Raw genomic sequence first — 11038 nt, forward strand, 5'->3', positions numbered from 1 at the left:
ATCACCTCCCCACAACCTGCTGCCACACTGGTTCCCCCTACCACCTTCCCCCTCTGCTGTCTCGCCCCCTATCTGCCTCCTCTATCACTGCTTTCCCAGCTGCAGCAATGCAGAGGATGAATTTAAGATGACTCTGTAATAATTAGATTCTATACATGGAAACTATCACAAATTTATACATTTTCTATGTATAAAATCTAATTATTGGGGGGTCATCTTAAATTAAGAGTCGTCTTGGATTTGTGTAAATGATAACAAAAGCAAAGGTTAGAAAGGTAAATGCCTTTGCCACATTTATGCTGAGAACTGATGAGTATCAGAATAGTAAAGGGACATGGAGAGGTGACTGTATTAACAAAGATCTGAGTTTGTGATTTGGATTAAATGCGGCAAGTTAGGATAAAATAAATATTAAAATGCTGCTAATATCAAAATGCAAGTCAGGATTGCCACTTCCCATTGATCTTTGATATTTTTACACAATATGTTTTTTAGCTGCTCTTAAAAACAATGGCTCACCTGTAGCTCACCACCTGGGAGTTGCCAGAGGGTAGCTGCATAGGACACTGGGCTCAGCAGCAGCAGCTGGGTACCTGCTCCTTGTCCCCTCTCTCAGGTTTTCACCACTGGCCGAAAAGCTCCAGTTGTGGCTGATGGCTTCTTGGGAACCTGGGCCTGGTGGCATTGGTGGTTGGTCCCCTACTTCCAACACCTGCTCCAGGTCCATGTTGGATACCTGGGGGGACCAAGTAAGTAGAAGGGGCTGGAAGAGGGGACCCACCCACCACCACCACTGTCGCTAGCCCAGCACCCCATGCAGCTGCTCATAGCAGCTTCTGGCTGGAGCAGGGCATGAGTGGCCTGGGACTTCCCCCACCCCCAATTAGCTGGTGACAGTGACAGCAGTGGGCAGGTTGCCCCTTCTGGCACTCCCAGCTGTGGAGGAGAATGAGGGAATATGAAAGGAAGGGAGGTGCTGCTGAGCGCTGGACTGAAAGAAGTGCCCAGAGCAGAGGTGAGAGGGGTGGGGGTGGGGGTGAGGATTTAGGACGTCACACCTGCTTTGTGAACACAAAAACAGTCCCCAGTAGCTGCTGCCGTGGTGTGATCTCCCTGTCAGGGGGTGGGGGAGGTGCCAGCTACTTCCCCCACACCCCTTTTTCATAATGCTAGATTGACCTGTGACTATTTCATAATCCTTAACTTCTGTCAGTAGGTGACATGGACTGATCCTGGAATAATTATAAAATATCTTATTCCTTTCTCTGTGTAGTCAGTGCCCAGAAGGATATGTATGTGTAAAAGCTGGTAGGAATCCCAATTATGGCTACACAAGCTTTGACACCTTCAGCTGGGCATTTCTGTCTCTGTTTCGACTGATGACTCAAGACTTCTGGGAGAACCTTTATCAGCTGGTAAGAACATTTTGTAAAAAAAAAAACCCAACAAAGCAAAGTATTTTTATCTTATTGAATTATACAAATGGTCTAAAATAAATTAGACTATTACATCTCATAGAATCATATTTCTGATGTAGAAGGCAGACTGTGCTCACATAGTAACATTAATAAAGCTCTGTTTATTATTACTTCCAGACCCTACGAGCTGCCGGCAAAACATACATGATATTTTTTGTTTTGGTGATTTTCCTGGGCTCTTTCTATTTGATTAACTTGATACTGGCTGTTGTTGCCATGGCCTATGATGAACAGAATCAAGCAACCCAAGAAGAAGCAGAACAGAAAGAGGCTGAATTTCAGCAGATGCTCGAGCAGCTGAAAAAGCAACAAGAAGCAGTTCAAGTATGATTTAATTTTAAGTATTTGTCAATTGATTTTTTTCCCCCATTTCTTATTGTGATAGTGTATTCACATGAGTTTTCTATGCATTTAGAAAGATTTTAGCACTCTAGTTATAGGTATTCTCTCTAATTAATGTGTGGGTCCTTTTGCCTTCAGGAACATATAGGACAGATGTTTTCCTTGCTGGGAATCAGGACATTCTACTAGGAATAATTTGGACATGTGGTCCAGAAAGAAATCAAAAGAATGTGAATGTTATTTATTATTGTTTGTCTTTATCCCAGGGGCATCCACTGTGTATAAATTCTGATCTACTCACACAAAACAATATACAATACCTGCCCTGGCGTCCTTACAATCAAAAAAGAGAAACAATACAAAAAGGGTTGGGGGTAAGTGGTGGGGGGTGGAATGATCAAAATGTGCACGCATTTAGACAGAATGCATCTACCATTTTGTTTCTGCCATTGATATCACAAAGAGTAAGGGTACAGAAAAGGGGGAAATAATTTGAGGAGAGGACAGCCACCTAAAAAATCTTAAGAGTTTCCTTCAAAGGCTTCTTCTGCCAGGGCTGCACTAGAATATTCTCTAGAAGTTAAATTGGCAGTGGTAAAGTTTAGCACATTAGCCAATAGAAATATTTGTGGTAATACAGCAGGCAGCAGCGGCGGCAGCAGCAGCATCAGCGTCAGCAGAGTCGAGAGAACCTAGTGCAGAAGGCGGGCTAGGAGGACTCTCAGAAAGTTCTTCTGAAGCATCAAAGCTGAGTTCAAAGAGCGCTAAAGAGAGGAGGAATAGAAGAAAGAAAAGGAAGCAGAAAGAGCAATCTGGAGGAGAGGAGAAAGATGAGGATGAATTTCACAAATCTGAATCAGAAGACAGCATCAGAAGGAAAGGTTTCAGATTCTCTATAGAAGGGAACAGACTGACATATGAAAAGAAGTATTCTTCTCCCCACCAGGTATTGTGTAATTCTGTTATCAAGGAAAATATAAATTTGAAGCATCATGATCTATCACAAAACTGCTGCAATACCACAGGCACACCAATGAGATTGTATTGTTTGAAGAGTTAAGGCACTGAGCTTTTATTTAAACTTGATTATCTTAATTACAGCTTCCAGTGCTTCAAGAGAAAATTTCGTAACTGTCATGGACATCCCTTTGAAAATACCCAGATAGAATTCATGGCAAAAAACTTTATTAAAGATATTTTAAATCAAATTGTAATATTTGATGGAATCATGATAGAAGTCCATAGGTTGCTTTAAAATAGTATAAGATGATATTGGCTGTTCACTTCTATAGATTTCTTAGAATAATTTCTGTAGAATCCTGTTAGCTTAATTCCTATTAAATGTTATAGAAGAGTTCCATACAGATCCCCATGGATTTTGCTTTTTCTTTGCTGATCCAGGTTTTGTGAATTGGGTAAAATGCTATTTTTGTGGCTGTCTGTTTTAGTCTTACCTTATAACAAATTATTATCCTTCAGTTGTTCCATACTAAGAATTAGTATTGATTTCAACAAAATGTTGAGTTATTCAGCACAAGCAATTATAATAATAATAATTATAATAATATATTATAATATTTAATATTCTCATAAAATTCTTCCAGATTTATTTTTAAAATCCAGTGTAATGAATACATATGAAAATCTGACTGCTGTTGATGGAAGCACCTGTTAAGGTTTTCCACTAATAATTCTGTTCTATTATTTTCTTGTAGTCTTTACTGAGCATTCGTGGCTCCCTTTTTTCTCCAAGGCGTAATAGCAGAACAAGTCTTTTCAGCTTTAGAGGCCGAGCAAAGGATATAGGATCAGAGAATGACTTTGCTGATGATGAACACAGCACTTTTGAAGACAATGACAGCAGAAGAGATTCTCTGTTTGTGCCACGTAGACCTGGTGAACGACGCAACAGTAACATTAGTCAGGCCAGTAGGTCATCCAGGATGCTGGCGGTGTTTCCAATGAATGGGAAGATGCACAGTACAGTCGATTGCAATGGGGTGGTTTCCCTGGTTGGTGGACCATCTGTTCCTACATCGCCTGTTGGACAACTTCTGCCAGAGGTGATAATAGATAAACCAGCTACTGATGACAATGTAAGGAAGTTTTAAATAGTTCAGGCATGGTGGCCTTTTCTTACTGCACCAGCCAGTGTTTTCTACAGAATGGAATCCCTCAGGAATGATCCCTGGTTGGTCAAGCTGTGAATGCTCCTGCATCTTGTAATATCTTTAATATACTAAAAAAATAAGCATAACACTGAAGAATCTACTTACAAATATTCTTAGAACTAACAAGTAAAAGCATCAAATTAATGTACAAAATATTATATACCCATGAAAATATGCTGGAACTCACTTGAGATATTTGATTATGTCAGATAAGATATCTTACAATTAAAAAGGGTATATAATAATGGTACCATATAAATTCAGTCAACATGACACCTCACTGAATGTAGAGAATGTTTTTAGCTTTCTGCCGTATCAGTCTTATTGCCATGTTATAACAGTGTAAATACAGCACTATCACACATTTCTAATTTTATATTTCTCCATTTTATGATGCATTCCTATAGTCAGAAAATTTAATAAACATTTCATTGAAAGATCACATTTATGCACACACATTCAAACTACAAAAGCCTGTGTGCACATATGTGTTGTCATTGTATTTCTATATGGAACTAGGAAAATATTATTAACAAAATATTTGTTTAGCTTATTTTAAGATTGCCCACTTAGAGTATCTGGAAATATACTGGCATGGGGAAGCATGACAAAAGTCAGACTTTTTTTATTTGTTGATATTTAAGACTGGATAAAGAGCTTATAATTTTACAAAAAAAGCAAGACATTAAGTCTAATCTATTAGCAGAAGAACACATGAGCAAGTTGCAAATGTTTTCTACAATAATATGGTATAAAATTTTGATTTTGTTTCACTTATTTGTCATTCGGTTGCTAATCCATATGGCACATACAGATGTTTGGGGAGGTTAGACTGAGTTAAAAATGGCCACCTGATCTACTTAGTTTGCCCAGGTGCAGACCTTATGCTTAAATCCCTAGTTAGGTGGATCCAAGTGCAAACTGTACAGAAATTCAGGACAGTTATATAGGTCTAAAAGTGGTTGCCCCAATCTAAGTTAACCCTATTTCTGAGGTAGTCTAAATTAGATTGGGTTGGCCATTTTTAAACCAATCTGTCCTGAACTTCTGTACAGTTTTCTGGTTGCAGCCCTAGGAATGTACTTTCCCTAGCCAAACCCCTGGTGACAATCTATTTTTAGCACCCCCTGGCCTCTCTACCCACTCCCAGATGGATAACCTCCCCCACCAGGGGCCAGCTAGACTCCTCCCTACAGAGCTCACCAAACCCCCCATCCTGCAAGCCACTCTGGGTTCTGGTTTTACTGGCGTTTACCAGTGCCAGGACCTGAGAAAGTAAATTGGGCTGGGGGGATGGGTGGGAGGGATGTGGAGAATGGTTGGCTGGGAGAGGTTGTTCATCTCTGGAGGGGACAGGGGGTTGGGTAACTAAAAATAGCTCCTAGGACTGGGGGTGGGGGAGAGAACCTTCCATTCCCCCAAGCCCACCACAAGCTCCCTTGATGCTACCAAGCCCTCCTGGACCCCAACAACTCCCCTGCAGACCTCACTTGCCCCCCTGATTCCCTGTATAGACCTTGTTAGCTCCCCAATCTCCCCATTCCCTCCCATGGAACCCACTTGCCCCCCCTAATTTCCTTCTGTGGACTCTTCCTGATCTCCTGAGCCCTCCAATCCCCACCCCCCACAGACCCCACCACCTCCTGATCCTCCTGCGGAGCCTGCTTGCCCCCTATTCCCTTTGAAGATGCTTCCCTAATCCCCCTCATGAACCCCACTACCCCCCAATCTCCCCTATCCTCCCCACAGACCCTACCTGTCCCTGGAATCCCCCCCAATCCCTCTTGGAGCCTTCTTGCCCCCCAATCCCTCCAACTCCCCTGCTGCCCCCCATCCCAATTTACCTTAGGTCAGGTGGCCATTTTTAACTCAACCTTACCTCCCCCTAAGCTCCCCCAGATGTCTGTATATACTCTTAAATTGTTGAATACTTATTTCATTTTTATTAAACAAACACTTAATGTACTGAACTAAGGATATCTAGTAACACATCATGGTAAAAGACAAGGATTTTAAAAGAAGTCTTCTCTAATATATTTTGAAAATGCAAGGTTATTAATAAATAAGAAAAGTCTGTCAGGTCAATTAAATCAAATGAAATTGCACGAAGCATGTATTCAAATGTAGTGCAATTCATTGTAGGGTCCACAGTTTCTCATTATTAAAGGTGCTGATCTTATCTACTATTCATTTATTTGCAGGGCACTACTACAGAAACGGAAATGAAAAAGAGAAGATCAAATTCTTTTAATGTTTCTATGGATTTTCTGGAAGATCCAGCTTTAAGAGAGAGAGCCATGAGTATAGCTAGCATACTTACAAATACTATGGAAGGTATGTTCTATGTTTAATTTAAAATATAATATATTCTGATATTAGATGTTTATAAATGTATGTTCTTCTAAAATGTAAATATTTTAAAACAGATTAATAGCTAATGCCAATGGACATGACTTTTACATTTCTTAATGAAAAATTTATATTTAATTGTTTTGTGACTACTTCATCTCATGTGCTTCCTAAGCAGAGGGCATGCTGGGCTGTGGGCACCCAGCTGTCAAAATGCTGGTGAGGGGGGAGCCCAGGATCAATATGCTAGGCTCCTCCTGCAGAGATAAGTAGCAAGGCATGATGTGGAATCAGGGATCAAATTCCAGATTGCACCCCTGCCATGTGCATATGGCAGGAAACACATTGTTGTGATCAGGGATCAGATTCCATGGTGCTTTTAAATGAACTTGTGCTAGGGGCTTAGTATTATTTTTGTATGCATGCATATGGTTATGCCTTTAATAGCATTGTCCAGAGATATAGCTAAAGGTTCTGTGCTAGCCGAAGTTCTTGTAAATTATTTTTTTCTTGACGAAAGATTGAAAATTACTTTGACAACTAATACAGTAAAATCCCTGTTATCTGGCATCCTTGGGGTAAGGAGATTGCCAGTTATGTAAAAATTCCAGTTATCTGAAATAACCCAGCAGGGGTTTTCAGATAACATGGAGTGGGGGGAGTGGCCACATGTGGGGCAGGGGACAGGGGTGTGGTGGTGGCCACATGCTGAGCAGCAGCAGTGCAGGGTTGTGGATGATGGCAGTGGTCGCCATGTGCAAGCTTTCTTGCCCCCCACCTCCCCCCTCTGCACCTTGGCACATGGCTGGAAATTCCAGTTAGTAGAGTGTGTGGGTTGGTAAAATCCCAGATAACAGGGATTTTACTGTATTTCAACATAATTAATTGAAAATCAAAACCCTTTACAAACCAGAAGAACAGTGAGTAGGGAAATTGCCACATTAAATTACTTATCTAAAATGCTTGTTACAAGTATAGAGGATGAAAGGTGGAAAGGTCTCAAGAAAACTGTCTTTTATATAAATCTCTTAAAGGAAATATACAAAGGAATCTTATGGAACAATTGTACAAGATTTGTGTTCTTTGTTTAAATAAGATTTGTTAAAGTTTAGCCAAGATTGGCAAGATGAAATGATAGATCTACTTTATTTGGAAAAGGCTACTGACACTGTATAGTATGACATTCAGTTATTCCACATATTTATTTTACACTTTTTTTCCTCTTAGAGCTTGAAGAATCACGACAGAAATGCCCACCGTGCTGGTACAAATTTGCAAACATTTTCTTGATTTGGGACTGCAGTCCTTATTGGTTAAAAATAAAACATATAGTCAATTTAATTGTGATGGACCCATTTGTCGATCTGGCTATTACTATTTGCATTGTTTTAAATACATTATTTATGGCCATGGAACACTATCCAATGACACCAGAATTCAATCATGTGCTTTCTGTTGGAAACCTGGTAAGTCTATCTATTTGTCATGTGACATTTGCTTATTTTTTTTGGTTTCAAAAGTTACACAACTCTGTTATATTGTTAAACAATGTAATTTTATATTTTTAAGTGTGTATTTATTGGTCACTAGAAATATCTGTATGTTAACACTTTTTAGAGATGTCATATTTTAACCTTTCCTTGCATAACTTTAGGTTTTGACAAAATCAATAAATACAGATTAGCAACCTGAAATAAACCTTTATTAAACACATTTCTTCTCATATCTATTGCATAATCAGAGGCTAAACAAGATAAATTATATCTGGGGGTGCAGACAGAGGTAACATTTGAAATGTTGCAAACTACAATGGCCATGAAATGTTTCAAAATTGGAGTGTTTCAGCTGTAGACAGACATTACAGGCCCTTGTTGCACTTCCCTACTGAAGCTCTTCAAAATTAGCACAGTGGCATGCCAGGAAGCACAACAGAGGATTCAGTGAAGTGGTGTTCTGGTATTGGAAACTTTTATATCCCAAAGCTGAAATGATTAAATTGTCATAGTAACACAGGATGGAGAGGGAGCTCCTGGGTATGTGTAGTGAGCATGATGTCATATAATCTCTCTCATAAATTTATCAAGCTCTACCTTTAAAAAGTTAAGAAGTTTACCTACACTACTTGAAAGCTGTTCCAGAACCTGATTGCTGTAATGGATAGGAACCTTCTTCAGATCTCCAGTCTGTATTTATTCATGGTAGTTTATACCCATTTGTTTTTGTGCCAACAATGTCCTTTAGCTTAAAAAGCCCTTCTCTTCCTTTGATGTATTTATAGATAACAATCATGTATAAATCTTTTGTTTGTTTTGCCTGGCTAAACAAGCCAAGCTTTTCTAATCTCCTCATGTAAGATAAGATCTCCATCCTAGTAGTCCTCTTATGCACCTTTGCAATTTCACTTCATCTTTGTTGAACATAGGTGATCAGATTTGTACACAGTACTCCAACAAGGCCTCACTAGGGACTTTTATATGACATTAATACTAAGTATGGACAAATGTACTTTTTAGCTACTTTGGAAGTGAAGGCTGTGGAAAGCTATTGTTTCAGAGTACATATCAGCTGCTATGATCTACTTGTTATATCTGCATAAATCTTTAGCAATGGAAGTTAGCTAAATTACCCTAACTTCAACCTTGTATGAAACAGATCATGCAGATATAGAAGTTGCATTGTAATAGTTTATATCAGCATCCTTTGATTCAGTTGTTATGTTTGTCTTTAGACTATTTCTTCAGATCCTATGATCATATTTGCCACAGCTGATCACATTGGCATTTTAGTCAACTTGTGATCATTTAGTTATACATCCAAATCCTCTTCCTCTACAACTATTTCCAATAGATGAATTCCCATCTTACAATTTACACCCCAGGGAATTATGTGCAGAAAAATTAAAAATTATGTGCAAAATTAATTAATTACTGTTTTAGGTTTTTTTTTTTTACAAATTAAACTAAACATAACACTATCTGAACCTTCTTAGAAATATATGCAGGTACTTGTGTGTAGGGTGGGTGTGAGGAGTAGTTGTGGATGCATGGTGGGTGTGAGGGGGTTTGTGAAGTTGGGAATGGCTGTATGGGGGGGTTATGATGGGGTGTGGGGGGGGTTGTGCGTGGGTGTGGGTATGGGAGTGTATGGGATTTGTGGGTGGGTGTGGACTCCCCTGCCACATTCCCCCCCATAGCTCCACCACCCCACCCTTCCATGCACAACCTGTCACCCCCACCCATGCACAGCCCCTGCTGCTACATGCCCCCTGCTGTACAGCCCCTGCCACCATATCCCTCCCTATGCACAGCCCTCACCACCATATATCCTCCCAGCACAGCCTCTGCCACAAGCAGGCCCTTGGGGTGCTCCTGGCCACAGCAGGCAGCACCCACAGCATGTGGCTCTGGAAAATCCTGGGGGCTGCACATGGCGGCACAGAGCCAGCCTGGTTCGGCCTACTGACAGATGCCTTCAGGCCAGATCTTGCTGGCTCCATGCCAGCATGTGGGGCTCACGGCACTGCATGAGGGACTTATGTGCAGCCCGAGGCACTCAGCTGTAGCCATGCACTGCCAGGGGCTCTGTCTGCCCCAGCCAGGGTGCTGTGAGAGCCTACTACTAGCTGCTGCCACCAGCAGTAGGGGCTGTGCACCATGTGGTGGGGGTTCCACACACACCCACAAACCCCCCCCACACACACATCCACCCCTTCTCCTCCAGGGAGGAGCTCCCTTCCCATGCTGCAGTCTCCTGCACACAAACACCTTCTCCTGAAGCTGGAAAGTCCAGTCGCCAACCCTTAACAACCAACCCCTGAGATTTAAATGCTGCCCCACACTGAGGAGTTGCAAGCATAGGCTTTAATGGGCTTCAGATGGGAAAGCAGGAACACAATCCCCACTCCCCCTTCCCATGGCAATTTAGAGCCCTGTGCTTGCAATCGCCACATGAAGGGCAGCAAGTTTGTTCTGTGGTGCCATGCATAGGGCTGAAGGGGCTGGCAAGAAATGCAACATAAGTCATTAGCAATGTGTAGCAGGGGTTCATGCTGGTGCACTCTCACTCCCTGAGATCAGCCGTGCACCCCCTGGAAGCACCAGCCATGAAACTGGAAGTGTCGACAGAAGTACACTTCTAGTTTCACCACTGGCTCAGCGATCAGCCACTGCCCCCCTCCCCAGTCAGCAACTGGCCACTGAGGGATCCCCTGCAGTCAGTTATCAGCCATGGGGGAGCCCTCCCATTCGCAATCTGGTGACCCCCAGACTTGGGAGGCACCAGTCGCCCATGGCATAAGTGATGCTTCAGCCCCAGAAGTACAACTGCACAAATGGCTTGAAGTGCCATAGGGGGAGTAGAATTCCTACCTCCCTTCAGCAGTCCAGAGCCCCCATGCACAGGTTACAGGCACCAGCTGGGTGCCATATTGGAGGGCACCATCCACATGCAGCACTTCAAAGTCAGCATGCATCCAGGAGGGGCACACATCCAGGAGGGGCCAGCAGGGGACTCCATGCTTAGGAGCAACCAACACGGGTTCATCAGTGGCAGGTCCTGTTAGACCAACTTGGTGGCCTTTTACGATCAGATCACCAGATCATTAGATGCAGGGGTTGCAGTGGATATAGTCTTCCTGGACTTCCGGAAGGCTTTTGACACTGTCTCTCACCCCGTTCTCATTAAGAAACTGGGGGGCTG

At 41.9% G+C, this 11038-nt stretch overlaps 1 protein-coding gene across 6 annotated transcripts in view; it reads left to right on the forward strand.

Annotated features, from left to right (window-relative positions):
• Positions 1-11038, forward strand: part of SCN1A (sodium voltage-gated channel alpha subunit 1) — a 177492-nt gene that overhangs the window by 86653 nt on the left and 79801 nt on the right. For 4 of the 6 annotated variants that reach the window (XM_019553579.1, XM_019553576.1, XM_019553578.1 and 1 more), the window contains 6 exons: positions 1274-1415; positions 1596-1802; positions 2461-2766; positions 3536-3916; positions 6193-6325; positions 7568-7806. In XM_019553579.1, the coding sequence (XP_019409124.1) occupies positions 1274-1415; positions 1596-1802; positions 2461-2766; positions 3536-3916; positions 6193-6325; positions 7568-7806 (1408 nt within the window). The remainder of the gene's footprint in view (positions 1-1273; positions 1416-1595; positions 1803-2460; positions 2767-3535; positions 3917-6192; positions 6326-7567; positions 7807-11038) is intronic. The other 2 variants (XM_019553581.1, XM_019553580.1) reach the window with 1 other exon arrangement.

This window comes from Crocodylus porosus, unplaced genomic scaffold (genome assembly GCF_001723895.1).
Source record: "Crocodylus porosus isolate Cpor-Errol unplaced genomic scaffold, CroPor_comp1, whole genome shotgun sequence".
Lineage (NCBI taxonomy): Eukaryota > Metazoa > Chordata > Crocodylia > Crocodylidae > Crocodylus > Crocodylus porosus.